We start from the raw sequence: 16,227 nt of genomic DNA, 5'->3' as shown, positions 1-16,227 counted from the left end.
GAAACTGCCCTCAGATGCATGGTGTCTAATAATCCATCCTCCTGGTCTTCGTTCGTCGTCTGGGCTGAATATGCACACAACACTCTATGCTCCTCAGCAACCGGTATGTCCCCGTATGAATGTCAGTTTGGTTATGCTCCTCTATTGTTCCCAGATCAGGAGATAGATGTCGGTGTTCCGTCGGCCAGGAGATTCATAAGACTTTGTCGTCTCAAGTGGAAGAGGGCCCGCCTCCATTTCCTACGTTCTTCACAAGAGTACCAGCAACAGGCCAATAGACGTCGCCGCCTGGGTCCTGCCTTGCATCCGGGCCAAAGAGTGTGGCTTTCTACTTGGAACCTACCACTTAGAGTGGAGTCCCGCAAATTGTCACAGAGGTTCATCGGTCCATTCAAGATCTCCAGGAAGATCAACCCTGTTACCTACCGTTTGCAGTTACCCAGATCATTTAAAATGAATCCTACTTTTCACGTTTCACTGCTAAAACCTGTTGTTTTTTTCTCCTCTTGTTCCCGCAGACAGACCTCCCCCACCACCTCGGGTCATCGGGGGCCAGTCTGCATTTACCGTCCGCCGGATACTGGACTCTCGTCGTGTTTGGTGGTATCTGGTGGATTGGGAAGGCTATGGTCCAGAGGAACGCTCCTGGGTTCCTGCCAAGGACATACTTGATCCTAACCTGATTCGTCAGTTCAGGGCCAGTCATCCCAATGGGGGTGGTAGGAACGTCAGGAGCCGTTCTTAGGGGGAGGATTCTGTCACCATTTGGCCACCAGGGGTCGCCTGGGGGTCATGTTATACTTAGTTGTTTAGTGCCACCTGTGCCTCGTTTGAGTTTGTATACACCGTTATGCCCTTAGTTCTTCCTGTTAAGTTTATATGTTACTGCCCATTCCGTATTACAGTGAGCTCTGTTTTCTCCTGTTGGTTTCAAGATACCCTTTTGTGGATTACCTTTTATGGATGTACCTTTGTTGGATTTATCATTTTGTGGATTATTTTTGAGATGGATTGTGCTTGATGGATTATCTTTTTGTTTGACCATTAAATCCTCCTTTTGCACGCATCGTTGTGTCTGCCTCACCTTTTGGGTTCAACCACTTTCCACACCGTCTACCCGAGTGTGTACCGGGTTCCGACACATGCATGCTCTTTAGGAATGCAGCAGTTTTGTGCATTTCTTCTTACCATATGAAAAGGTATCCGGCTCAAGATACAAGCAGTAACAGTGTCATAACAACCTAAAGCAACAGAATACCCCTGATCGACACCTAAGGGGTACCCTGCTCGTTAAAAGGTGACTCAGAGGGGCGCTGACTGAATGTCAATTTGTGACGGGTCAAGAGTGAGAACGAGTTGACATGTGTTAACTAGTGATCTGCTGAAAAAAGCCCTTTAACCATATTTTTACTATAGCAATCGGTTTAAATATGGTATTTGTAGTAAAGCAAAGTAAACACAAATTTTACCATTGTTTCATTATAGTAACAGTTTAACAATGATATTTGTAGTTAAACTGTTAATACAAATTATAATAAATCGGACAAAACATGGTTTCTATGTGCATATACACAAAACAGTGCTTAAAAATATCTATTTTTTCAAACCAGTCAATAATTAGTCCAAATAACCATAAAGGTTGATATTAAGGAGTTTCACTTTATTTTTTACAACTTTGGATTCGAAACTGGGAATTGACAAATCAGGAATAAGCAGAGTTGGAATTTATCAAATTTGATACCCAACCCTACACCACTCATTTTATAGTACAGTGAAATTTTATTGTAAATAGATTTGATAGATTTTAAGTGAATATAAACTGAAAAAAACTATTTCCACCAGCCCTGCTTGTGTGATTATAAAGATCTTATCCGATTACTGAACTGTGTTCTTTGACTGGCCTACCATCAGAATACATGTTGCACTATGCATTATGTTGCTTTGTATAATAGGTAAAACACTTTCAGTTTTTTTAGTTATTTGAAACCAATTACTTCTGTGTAATTGTTTCCTCTTCTTTTCATCTCTCTTCTTCTTTATCTCTAGACATGCTGATTAACCTTGTATAATTCTCCCTTTAATCTTTCGGCGAAAAGCATAATTTTTCCATTAAACCTGTCCTTTCCTTCTGTTTTATTTGCAAAGCATTCTTTTGCCATCTCCTCCATTGATATTCTGGATGTGTTTTGTTGGATATAAGCTGTGGCTTTGGTAAATAAGTTTCATTCACAAACCAGTGACTTTCTCCATAACATTAACATTCATGATATGCTCATCTGAATCTGTCACACCTCTGTAAGCCTATCACAGAGTTTCAATTAAATCCTTTAGATTGTGGAGTCATCATAATTTTTATTTTGGGATTGATTTATTTCTTTTGTTTACCTCTTTGCTTTTATGTAATATCATAAAAATCTTTTCTTATTTTTTTTTTTTTTTCTTGACATCAACTTTAATTTTGCTAATATTTTTATCTTAATGATTGATCACATTCATCTTTTTAAAAATAAACACAAATTGAACAAATGGTATCCGTAAAGTTATTTCTTTTTATATTTATCTAAAATAGTACCCTATAACTGAATGGCTGGGCTGTGCTACACTAATAAATGTTGGGATTCAGTTGGTAAGGTTTGGTTTTCAAAATGTGGGATTTTAGAAACTTGGTTTCCATAAGATATTTTTGTACTTTGAAACGGAACACATGCGGTTTTATTTGCAATAAAAAAAAATTAAACCTTCATGTGAGCAGTAGTCTAAGACATGAAAGAAAGCACAACGATCTGAAATTTTATAAAAGAAAATTTGAGAAAGACATTTGTCTAAAAACTAAGCGGTGGAGAAACGTTATTTATCCTTTAAAGCGGGCGTAACACACAGGGTTTCTGTCAATCTCATATTAATCTTGAGTACGTATAGAGTAGTAATTGCATACTTCGTATCTTCGAAGAGTATTTTAAAGAAGCCACTTTAAAGGTACAGTTTGTAAGAATTTTGCAGTAAAAGCTCCAAAAAACTACTAGGCCAATTTCAGCCGAGTACTTACAATATCTCAAATGTTTCCAACTGCTTTTAAATCCTGAAATCCTGAAAATTGCCATTCTAAACAGTGGACCAGGGCCGTTTAGTCGCCTGTCATTGGCGTCAAATCCTCGTTACCCTTTGTTACCTTCTTTACTGACGTAGCAACCGCGTGACTCTGTCGTAGACAGATGCGGAAGTAGTTAGTACCGTCAGTCCATCTAGCATTATTGCATTTATATGAAATTACTAAAAAAATTGAAATCCATATTTAATTACCATATACAGTAATGCTGGGTTCACACCAAACGCAAAGGATGGCGCTCCACGCTCTTTATTACTGCCGAGTGGCGCTAGCAGACAAATATTTTCAACTTGCATGGAACACAAGATTGACGTGTGAGCATCTCTTCGTGTCTTTGCATTGACTTTGTATGTAATTTACCGCTTAATTTCGCATTTGGTGTGAATCCAGCATTAGAGAGTAAGCAGTCTTAAACTTTTGAACATGTAGCTGCTCCTCAAGGTTTATTTTAAGACGAAGGATAACCAAAAAACTTGTATAACTACAATAAAAGAATAAATCAAATAAAACAAACCAAAATAAAAAACTGTGCAAAAACAGGATTTTTATAGACTTACAATAGATAAGTGGAAACGTTTACGGAACAGTAATGTGAACAAATACACACACTGCCTAAGAGTCACTGAGCACTTCAAAACAGAAAAAACGATTTCATCAACGATTTAAAAGATGAAAAACTATCATGAATTACACAGATGAACCCAAATGCAGGCAGACGAGGGGATAAAGGGGGTAAAAAAGAATTTACTAAACACTTACTAAGCTTTACGCAACCGTAACAACAGGAACAGGCAATCACGGGGTAGCACAATAGTGGCACACAGGAAACACATACAAAGACCGAGCACAGTACAATGAAACATGAGGACTATTTAAAGGGGAGAACTACACAGGATCATTGGCAAGGAATAGGTGTAGGGGATTAAACAATAATCGGAAGGTAACAAGGAAACGAGATGGCGGGAATAAAGACGCGGACCGGAGAGAGAGTATAACAAGCCGATAGGATCACTGATCACCCTCCACACACAACCTATACTATGCCATGACTCCACCCCAAGACATGACATGATGGTTGAATCATGACAAAAAACTATGCACAATCACAGGATTTCTATAGACTTACTTTAAACAAGTAGAAAAACTCATCAAACAATACAAAAAAAAGAATACTGTATATTGACTTGGCTAGATGTATTAAGTATGTGTTACACATGTATTACACAAGAAGATATTGAACCAGTCAGCTATGAGCAAAGTGACATGACATTTCTGTGACACAACAAAGTCTCTCTACCTGTATCTCTTGCTCCAATTGAAAACCTGTTTCGCAATAAAAAAAACATCACACTTTTCTATCCTGAAATCATAAGTCTGTTTAGCTGTTGATAAGAAGTATCTTTAAATGTTCTGTGTGCAATTTAATGGAAAAATAATAACTCAGACATTTCGGAGAGTGTTTGATATTTTTTTCGGTTTTCCATAAAAGTAAATGCAGTGTATCTGAGAGGACTGGTGCTCATTGTGCAAAAAAAGCTAAAGCTAAGCCTAAACAAACAAGGTTTGTAACAAGATCAAAAGATTCTCTCTCTTTCTTTATCTTTCAACTCCTAGACACTATCATTTCAAATCCGTTCACAGCCAGAATAAAACAATTCATCACAATAACGTTGGCCTATTTACATATGTTTATTTTCCTTTCATGTACAACACTATAAAAATAAAATATATACTTTTTTATACAAAATAACATGCAAATTTTCTGTTGTTTCAAATGAATTCAGTTTTCAATTCAGTTTCTTGCCTGGTGTTTTCAAACAGTCTCTCTGAGTTCAGGGCCCAGGGGGGAATAGACATGCACACTGATACAGTACAAGGCTTTTATGACAGATTGCTAAATATCACTGTTATGCTTTTTAAATGCAAATGAGGGTGAGTGAGTTTCAGAAAGGGAGAGAGAGACCCATTTACAGAGTCTGTGATGAGTCAGAAGAAGAGAGCGTGGGAGTTGTGCCACATTAAGCCCAGACCACTGGGTCCATACGGCAGACGCAAAAGTAGGTAACGTTTGAGAGTATCTGGCATTATAATAAAGCTACGAGGATTTAGGTTTCACCCAAACATAGTTTTTGTCTTCTTCATCTCCATCTTTCTTCCAGTCTAGCTTCCCCTTTTCCAGTGTTGGGGAGTATAGTTATATGTAATGGCCTTACGTAATTTAATTACAATGTAACTGTAATTTGGTACAGTTACTGCGAAAAATGTTAAATGTTATTGCTACTTCTACTATCCACTAGATGTTGCATTTCTTTTTAAAAACGGGTGGATGTGGCATATCTTTGATTCATTGCTTAAAGCCACAATATGGAATATTTCAACTGTTAGATGGTGCACTTTCGAAAAAACAACAACAAAATGTGAAACTAAATGACGTTAAGTTGGAGAGTGGAATTATGGGACATGTCGTTTTCACTATCCAGAGGCGTATGGAGATCGCCCATCATGCCCATGGACGAGCTGATGAATTAATTTTATTTTATCTCATCGTAATGAATTAGCTTGCAAGAAATGTGGAATGTAATGCTACGTTAGCCCCCGACTGATATTGGACTTTGTCAATTGATTTGGTAGCGTAATGCTGTATAGTTTTACGTGTTTAAAACAGTCATACAGTCATCGTTTAAAAAGCAAATTTGAACGAACCCACAGTAATTACAAGTAACATTACTGGCAACATATTTTTTGACATTTACTGTATTTCATACGGTACCTGCATTCATAACTATTCAAATAATCTATGCATGAGTATTTTTTGTACAATAAAAAATTGTGCTTACCTGTCTTTTAAAACACATGCATGAGCGGAGTCTCTGTCGAGTTCAAGTTGGTAGCGAAGCTCCCTCCAGTTAGAAAACGCCATGCCCATATTAATCCTTGTTTTATTTCTTCGTTTGTCCATAAGCCTTCTTGCCTCATTTTGCCTAAGTTTGTGCTTTTTGGGGTTTCCTTTACTCGCCAAAGAGTAATCGTGATCTTAAATAACAGAACAACAGATACTGTGTCCCAGATGCTGTATAACCACTTCCGCATTTGCATGTTGCCGTAGTTTCTAAAACCGGAAACTGAGGGCATTGTGGAGCAGCGGATATAAAGTCACTGATAAAATACAATGGAGACATGTGACGGGCCATTATTGTAAATAGGAATTTCTCTGGATTTGCACATTCTTGAAAACATTTGGGATAATGTAAGTACACAGCTGCATGAAATATATCACACTGTTCAAGTGATTTGTTGATATTTCATAACACAATTATTCCATATTGTGGCTTTAATGAACATGATGGATGTGGGTGACACACCCACTGGTTCATATGATCGCAGCCTCTCTTTACAGCTAATTTTTTTTTTGTTAAACTGAATATTAAATGCTAAATAACCTGTAATGTTTCAATATACCCAAATGTGTTTAAAGCTTAATATACAAGTTTGTCGCTCTTCATTTCATTTTTTTAATTCAACATTGTTAAGAAATATCAATAATTTGGATTAAATCTATAATAATTGACTCGAATCGAGAATCAAATCTAATGAGAGCATGTGAATCGGAATCCAATCGAATTGGAACAATAGAATCGATACCCAGCCCTAGTGGGAAACATGGATAATCTTCTATGTTTTTGGATTATTTGCATTGGCTGATAACCATGCATGATAGGCTGATCAACAGACATGTTTATTTAGCCTTGTGTACCATCCAAAACTACAGAATGCATTGCCTAGAGACAATTATTATTGGCATTATAACTATTTAATTATTATTACTATATTGGCGATATTTTAACCATTTGTCAGAATATCTAAAAGAATATAGAATAGCCTTCTATTACTGTATATATATTAGAATTTAAGTATCAACAGAATGTAAAAGTAAGTCCCATTCACAGTCTTGACTGTTTAGTTGATGAAGAGTAAAGTCATGACTATTACTCAGAGATTTGTTCCGATTGAAAAGTAGTTACAAACCATGTTACTTTGATTACAAAATGTTTCACTCGCTTGTTGTATGAGAACACTCCAAATAAATTTAGATCACCTCAAATGTCCGAAGCACCAACACACTTTGTCAACACACTTGTCTAATCCTAAATGTTTTCCTTGTTGCAGACAGGAATTGTTGGACAGGAATTACCTTTCCCCTGTTGACATGTATTAAAAAAGACAACTTCCTCAAAATATCATATGCTTTACTGTCGGAAGTAGAGAACAAGTATTGATATAAAAATAAAGCCAAAGTCGTAAATTATAACTATCTCCAGTCTCATACTATAAGTGTAGCAAGCCAGTAAAAGTGAATGCATTGAACAAAAATGAATCACATGGGATTTCCTGCAATGTGTCACATGTGGATTTTATATCCTGTTTTTCAGCTGTGCATGTTTTGAGGTTGACTGCTGTCTGGTTTTTATTCATACAAAATATACCCCCAGGTTTTACTATTCAGTTGCTTACTGGATCATGTCAGTAAAGCCCATCAGCATTTATGAATATTCTTATGAAGCGTGTTCGCATCGTTTGCCATGAGTTTGCATCTATTTGCATCTTTGCATTGACTTTGTACGTAATTTACTCACGCAAATCGCTTAATTCACATTTGGTGTGAACCCAGCATTACTCTTCTTTGGTTTGTGTTTTGCCCACCAGTTGTAAAATATACATTTCAATGCTGAGAAGATTATTGATTTATTCACCAATGCTGATGAGCAATAATAAAAGTGATGTTTGTCTTAAGCACTGGATGCGTGTGTGTGTGTGTGTATTTGGTGGGGGGATTATTATGTGACTCAGGATAAGACTGGCCCTTGCTGTGTGGCTCACAGAATTTTATCACTTCTCTGATTCATTGCTTTCAATATTAACATGAGGCTTTCATTAACCTGAGGTCAGACTTCATGTCCACAGGGCTTTCTTCATATCTTCTCTCTCTCTCTCTCTCTCTCACTCTCTCTCTCTCTCTCTCTCTCTCTCTTTCTCTCACCATTTCTACATTCCGTTTTACTATTAGTGCTTTTCTTAGGTGAGTGCAAATTCACTTTATGAAAATGCCAGATTTTTATTGATTTGAATATCCACCTCCTTGAAACGACTTTGACTCTAATGCACGGCATTTTTCAGAGACTCAATTCTAAATTTTGTTGGTTTCCTAAACCCATGATTCAGTGGTTTGTGTTTGTTCATGTGTTTATGTATTGTGTTATTTCCTGTAAATTTACGATGCAGTTGCTATCAGCTGTTTTCTTTTCACAGGCCTGGCTGACAGAGATTCACGAGTTCGCTCATCAGAATGTAGTGATCATGATTCTGGGTAACAAGGTGAGCAAAGCATGCCAGGGCATATCCATTCTAAATTAAAGATCTGACACCCATTGACCACAAATTTGAGATCTGACACATCATGGCCTTTCTATATTTAGACGTGCCGTGCATGATAGCTATAAACTCATTGATTTATTTAGCAAACATGATTCATGGTTCAATGGATTTGAAATAATGCATTGTAATTGACATTGACTGTTTAAATTTTGTTTGTTTTAAGGCTGATGTCTCACAAGAAAGGGTTGTGAAGAGAGAGGAGGGTGAGAAACTAGCCAAGGTTTGTTATTATAACACACACACATATACATACATTGTTGCCTCTATTTTAAATTATTTGTCCTTCCACACTGTAAAAAATGTTTTAATACTTTTAATATTTATTTTTAATAATTAGTATTATTAGTTTGATTAAATATATATATATTGTAATGCCACGCCAGCAGAGGGACCCCTCTCCCGAGTACTGACTGTTTTCCTGACTCTGCTACTTCGGTGTTTACTTTCTGTTTGTAACATTCTTTAGCCAGCAAGGTCTATTAGTATTGCCAGTTCACCTGCATTACCATGGTTATCTTACCATTGTCTTGTTTATCTTGTGTATGACCATTGCCTGCCTTTTCTGTTGACCTTCTCTGGATTACCCCGTTGCTTTGTTGTCTTGAATTGAACTGCTTACAGTGTTTGATCTCTGCCTTTCTTCACGTGTTTCGAGTACCTGTTTGTCGATTTGTTTGTTGAGGTTTTAATAAACATCAGCATGTGTATTCTAGCTCGTCCTCAGCCTTGTTACATATATATATATATATATATACTGTGGCAGGGTTAGAGAATTGACGGACACAAGTCAGCTGGTGTAACAACCCCGAAGGGGGAATTTATTGACAAGTTGTAGCAAATCACACAATTGTAGGTTTGGCATCCGCTTTAATGTCTTTGGAACACGGCTGACTGGTGTCCCAAGTAAATCCCATCTTTTTGTAAGTTCGCTCGCTAGAATCTGGAGAGGGAAACAGAAAACAAGTTAGTCTCTAGAGCGAGCCCTGAATGAGCTCCTTTTATGCCTGGCAGTAATCGGCCACAGGTGTGGGTGATTAGCTGCCGGCCTGTTCTCCAGGTGATGCTGATCTGGGACCTGTACCCATGCCACAATACATATGTGTGTATATATATTTTTTATTTATTAATATCATGTTATTAATATTAGTATTGTAGTAGTATAGTAATTGTATTCTACTGAATCTATCTGCTGCCTTTGACACCGTTAATCACCACATCCTCCTGTCGACCCTCAAGTCTATGGGTGTCTCTGGAATGGTGCTACAATGGTTCAAGTCTTAGCTCTCAGGTAGGTCATTTAGAGTATCCTGGAGAGTTGAGGTCTCTGAGTCCCAACATCTCAATACAGGGGTGCCTCAGGGCTCAGTACTTGGACTGTAGTTCTTTTCCACATACTTGACATCCCTAGGTACTGTCATTCGGAAAAAGGCTTTTCCCTTCACTGCTATGATGATGATACACAACTCCACCTGTCATTTCTGCCTGAAAATCTGCAAGCATTTCAGGATGTCTGAGTGACATTTCGCTCTGGATGAAGGACCGTCGTGTGCAGCTGAACCTTGCAAAAACAGAACTACTTGTAATCTCGGCCAACCCAAAGATTCATCACAACCTCTCCATTCAATTAGCCTCGTCATCCATCACACCCTCAGAACAGCTAGAAACCTGGGAGTGTTAATCAATGATCAGCTCAACTTCACGGATCATGTTGCCAGCACCACCTGATTCATCCTCTACAACATTATGAAAATTAGACCTTTCCTGTCCAAGCATGCTACACAATTCCTAGTCCAGGCTCTTGTCCTGTCCAGACTGGACTATTCCAATGCGCTACTGGCTGGACTCCCAGCTTGCACAACCAAACCTCTACAGATGATCCAGAATGCAGCAGCAAGAGTAGTCTTGAATGAACTGAAGAGAGCACCTGTCACTCCTCTCTCCATTCATTTACATTGGCTCCCTATAGTTGCTCGCATCAAATTCAAAGCTCTACTCTTGGCCTACAAGCACTGGTTTGGCACCCCCATATCTTCACTTGCTATTACAGGCTTATGTACCTTCCAGATCCCTACACTGGCAAATAAACCATGTCTTGTAGTGCCATCCCAAAATGGGAGAAAATCTCTATTGCGTACCTCCTCTGGATCTGTTTTACATTTGTGGAATGATCTCCCCGCTGTTACAAGATCAGCAGATTCTGTGGCGATCTTTAAGAATCACATCTCTTCCGTCAGCACATGACCAATTAGTTCTGACTTCCATTTATTTTCTACTATTTCTATCCTAAAAAACCAAAAGCAAAAATACCTTAGCTTTGTATACTGTGGTATGCTATATGAGACCAGTTTTATTATACGTTTCCCAAAACGTTCTTAGTTAAGTATACTTTCTGTAAGTCATACGTTCGGAAGGTTGGTCTGGAGCACTCTTAGCTACACCTTATCACTGTTAAGAGTTCACCCTGCTAGCTGCCACTGTGAAATAAAGCTTCTTAACATCACAGTATATACAAAAAATTCTAAAGTTAAAAACACCCGTATATAGACGTGTTTTCATGCAAAGTATAAAATTGTCTTTACACTGATGGTTGACAGGTTTTTAATTACATTATCTAAAGGTGCATCAGCTGCCAAAAAATAAAATTAAGAGTATGTTTAAAGAGATAGATTGTAGGAAGTTTAGTCAAACTGCAGCGATACAACTAATATTTTTGCAAAATCAAAGATGGCGCCATCCGCAGAGCATTTTAGTGCATTTAATCTATGAAAACCTGGCTATAATTTATCCTGCAATTATAAGAAAAGTTAACCTGCCAAAGCAGCAAATTCAGCAGCTTTTGGATCTTTTTGGTCTAACTTTGTCAAGACAAACTCAACTGTTTTTCCTGCAATTGAGTACATTTTCCACGTTCTGAGTTTTTATTTAGTAAATATAGACACTATAGCAACATATCTGTGATGCTATATCATCGCACACCTTTTAAATAGAAATTAAGGGGAAAAAAAACACATTCACTCCCTTTACTTTTTATTATAAGAGGTATACCTGTAGCATGCTAAGACACAATGTGAACGCAGCCCAGTTTTACTTCACTTAGGATTTTTGTTGTCCTTGTGTTGTTCCAATTGCTTCTATTTATATTTAAATTATATTAAAATTATAATTGGTATAACTAACTGTAAAATGTTACATAAAATACAACTAGATTTTTAAATTCATATTATTTATTAATTAATATAATATGATTAATAGTAATATAGTATTTATATTATCAATAATCAAATTAAACTTTAAATTATATTAAATATAATTGTAAATGATATTATATTATAATATGTATAATATATAAAATGTTACATGAAAACAACTAGATTTTTTAAAGCCATATATTATTTTGTATTAATATAATATTAATACTATTAGTATATTTACAGTAGCATATATTAATAATTACATTTAACTAAATAAAACTATGTAATATTATATTAAAATAATAATTTAAGTCACGTGAATATCATTTTAATTTTATTTAAGTCAGCTTTTGTTTTAACAATAAAATCTTTATTTTTGCGTTCTTGTACGCAAGCTCATGTTGTTCCAAATCTGTAAGTTATTATTTCTGTGCAACACAAAAATATATTTTTACCGAACCTTACCAAGCAAATCCAGTTCATAGTGACCATGAGTGTCAAGCTATAAAAACTAAAAAGCACAATAAAACAAAGTGCCTTTTTGATCCTGTCCTCTGGGGAGCTCCACAGATGTGGTGACTGTGAACTATTACTTCAGTGCTGAAGATTCTGCGAGCTGAAAAGATTTACAGCATATGTGAAGTGAATGAAAGAACTCATACTAGTTTCAGATGTGTAGAGATTACACTGCCGCTGTCCTTATGGGACCAGTTTACTCTCAGCATCAGCTCTCTAAGCAGGTGCAGACAGACGCATTTGCAAGCCTGTAAAACAGAAACTACGAATACACATCAGGCTAAATAAATGTACATCGCTTGCTTTATTTAACCACATTTGCTGTCTATGAGGGGCTGCCCCATTTAAATTATTCAATGCTTGTGTCACACACGCGTGCGCGCACACCGTGTGCTGTTACATACATGTCATTGATCTTAAGGAGATGTTGTAAATGAATCGTAAGGCAGTATATGAATGCATTATGCATAGTGTTCAAGTTTCAAGTGGGTTGAGGTTTTTACTTGTTGTCTACAGGAGTTTGGTGTTCCCTTCATGGAGACCAGCGCTAGATCTGGTCTTAATGTGGAGTTGCCATTCACTGCTGTGGCCAAGTAAGTCAGATTCTGTATTGTCAAGAAAACATTTGTAATAGTCCAAGGCCTTTTCAGAAGTTCAGCATCTTCGACACTCATTTTTGGATGACATTTATTACTTAGTAAACACAACTGATTTTTGCATGCAAATTAAGCGACACCACCTCAATCGTGCATAGTGAATTTCCTCCAGAGATTGTAAAGACAACTCACATCTCTCTCTCTCCATCCATCAGGGAACTGAAGCATAGAGAGATAAAGGAGCCCAACGAGCCAAAGTTTCAGCTGCAGGAGTATGTTAACAAGGAGATGAAGGGTTCCGGCTGCTGTCGCTCCTAAAGCCGCGTACGCATCTCTCTGCTTGTGTGTTTTTCCGCTGTCATCCTCTTGTCTGGCATAAATTGGATGTCTGTCTTTAGCTCTCGAGGCTTTCATTTTCCAACATTGGATTCTTTCTCGAGACCTCCACGCCCTTCACAGCTTGCAAACAGTACTGAACGGCACAATACAAATATATATTTGTATACAAATATAAGTACCACACCAGAATGTGTTATAAGCACACGCCCTCCCAAAACAATCAATAAAAACAGATGTGTGCTTTTAACACTGATGTGTGTTAAAAGGATAATGTATCTACTGACCCACCTCTCCAAGCAGCTGTGAATGTATCTTCAATAATCTTGATGTTAATGAGGGATTCTTCACTTAGTGGAACTTTTTTGTGACCTTAAAGTAATTTATGAAATGCTTATAATGATTTTAAATATAATTATAGGTTTCTCCACTTTTTAACAATATAGGTATAAAATTAATATTTATACTGCAGTCATTTCCATCACTCACCTTTTCGAAGACTTGAAAGTGAATATTTCATCATCATGGAAATGGAGAGTGACAGTTAACCTCTGCCAGAACAGCAGAGTGGATGGAAAAGTTATGAATTTTAAAGAATGATATGATGTATCAATTCAAAAACAAGTTAGTATTTGTCATATAGAATTTGAAAACTTCCATTATTTACACAACCTTTTGTCACTTCAAACCTCCATGACCTTCTTTCATCTGCAAAACACGAAAGAAGAAGAATGTTGGTGCTGGTTTTGTGTCCATAAAATAGAAGTCAATGAGGACCAACGGTTTTTGGTTACTGTAATCTTTCAAAATATCTTTTGTGTTTTGCAGAAAAAAGAAAATCACACAGATTTAAAATGACAAAAGGGTCATCTGTAGAAGATGACAGAATATTAATTTTGACTAATAACCATATATACAATAAATGCACTTATAATCACAAAGATCATATAACATTATTACACTCTACAGCACGACCCTTTGATGACTAGATCGATTAATAATGTGATATTTTTCAAGAACATGCATAACATGATTTAAAGGAAATTCAGTTTTCCAGATTTCAAGTAGTCAAAAGTGTCCCTAAATGAAGATTCACTTCAATACGGTTTAGACCAGCCTCGCATACACTTTCTCTCCCTTATACTGTATGCACATTCATTCACTCATCATTGTTTAAATCTAAGTGATCTGTTCTTTGTTAATGTTTTCTCTAAGCGTTTTGAAAGATGAATGTATTTAATGTAAATTAAGAACGATCACATGGCACTTAGTTTGCATTATATGTAATTGGTGTTTTGTTAAATGCCTTTAGTATTGTCCTGTGCTCTGAAATATAGAAAGCTTTAACTAGACATTAGTTGCCTCAAGTGACGTTCTAAATGTGCCAGAATTTAACAAAAATGGATGTTATGTCAAGATACTATGCGTACTGTGGATCGTTTAATATATTGTGTTTTACAATTATTATTATTTTTGCATAAATAATAATTTTGAGAGTTTCAAAACTATGCCTTTTGCACTTCTTCTTGTTTTGATGTTTAAATTGTTATGTTTTGTGTTAAATTGGTAAATTGATGTGACTATTTACCCAGAAATATTTGTTGAAAAATTTGTTGCTCAGTATATTTGTACAGATGTGCCATTTTCAGCTGCTCAGAGGATTTAAACAAAGAAATGCACATTGCTTATTTAACCTTACAGAAATGACAAAGTAGATAAAGAGGTAATATCAATACAACAATTTCAAGCAATGATATACAAAACTATTTTGTATCTTGAGAGAAGTCTTCATGAAGTTGACTTATAAATGTTTTCTCACGGTTTTATGTAATGTTTATTGTACTCCCAATAATAAATCAGTGAGTTGACTTCTGCTTTTCTGCTCTCAATAATATTATCTTACAGTGCCCTCTGCTGGTCAAAACCTTATGTTGCAGCTCCTCTCTTCATCTTGTATGGTTACAATCAATTTTCTTTGACTAAAATACAGTTGTTCATTGGGTAAGAAGGTCCAAAGTATATCACTAAAGTATTTTCTTAGGTATTCTTTTATAATAAAAATCAGTAATGTGACAAGAGTCTATTTTCTAAGAGACCATCTGTATTTCAAATCAAATCATAAATTACAACCATTTTAGTTTGTATTGTGCATTTTCAAGTGATTCTCAATACATGTAGTGGCAGTTAAAATGTAAAAAAACTGAATAGCATCTTTTTTTTTTAAATGTGATAAATAACAAATATTATAGTCTATAGTGGCCAAGAACTGTTTGGTTAGTGCCTTCATCAGAACAAATAAATGTATACAGATTTGGAACAACTTGAGGGTAAATAAATAATGACAGAATTTATTTTTTAGGTGAACTGTCCCTCTTACTCTTTCATTAGAGTAGGTGTCAAATGTAACTTTAATTTATGGTTTATTGTTTTACAAACTGTGTATGAGTGACTCAATGATGGGAAGGTTAGTAACACAGCAAGAGATCAGCTGTTTTTAAGATATTTTCGATAATTTATTACAAATTTTGAGGTAAGCAAAAATATGATGTGACAGAATAAGATTTTAATACATGGAGCTGTTTTGTAAGAGTTATGGTATCATAAAATCATGTTTTCACTGAACCTTTTTAATAACATTACAAACAACTATTTTGATTACTACCATATTGAATTTATTATAATAATTCAGGTTCATATTATTCACCTTTATACTAAATAATGACCAGTTTTTACCACGGTTACGGCATTTTATATATACTTTATTCAGATTGGTTTGTTTCATAGTCTGTTAATATCAATTTGTCGGATTTAATTTTGTATCTTGTTAAAGCATTAAAACTGTTCATGTTTGCTGGCTCGAGAGACCCCAGAGTGGACGTCACCCATGACTCCAGGGGCCGGTTTTAATAAGGAGGTTCAACCAACACAGAGTTAAAATGTGAACTCTGAGTTGATTTACATCAATATACGAAACTTGAGTTTTCAGAACAACATATTTGAGTTAGTTCTATCAACTCTGGGTTGGCTTACCTTGAGTTAACCGCATGCA

The 16,227-nt window shown here is 36.1% G+C and overlaps 1 protein-coding gene across 2 annotated transcripts in view; it reads left to right on the top strand.

Moving 5' to 3' along the window:
* The window catches only part of LOC130438860 (ras-related protein Rab-26), a 100,543-nt gene extending 85,497 nt beyond the window's left edge, over nt 1-15,046 (top strand). For both annotated transcript variants that reach the window (XM_056771092.1, XM_056771091.1), the window contains 4 exons: nt 8,414-8,479; nt 8,703-8,759; nt 12,763-12,839; nt 13,058-15,046. In XM_056771092.1, the coding sequence (XP_056627070.1) occupies nt 8,414-8,479; nt 8,703-8,759; nt 12,763-12,839; nt 13,058-13,160 (303 nt within the window). In that variant the 3' untranslated portion in view covers nt 13,161-15,046. The remainder of the gene's footprint in view (nt 1-8,413; nt 8,480-8,702; nt 8,760-12,762; nt 12,840-13,057) is intronic.
* The last annotated feature ends 1,181 nt before the right edge of the window (nt 15,047-16,227 follow it).

The sequence above is a fragment of the Triplophysa dalaica genome, chromosome 17, assembly GCF_015846415.1.
Source record: "Triplophysa dalaica isolate WHDGS20190420 chromosome 17, ASM1584641v1, whole genome shotgun sequence".
NCBI lineage: Eukaryota > Metazoa > Chordata > Actinopteri > Cypriniformes > Nemacheilidae > Triplophysa > Triplophysa dalaica.
Note: the sequence above shows the minus strand (reverse complement) of the source record. Positions and strands in the feature narration are given on the sequence as shown.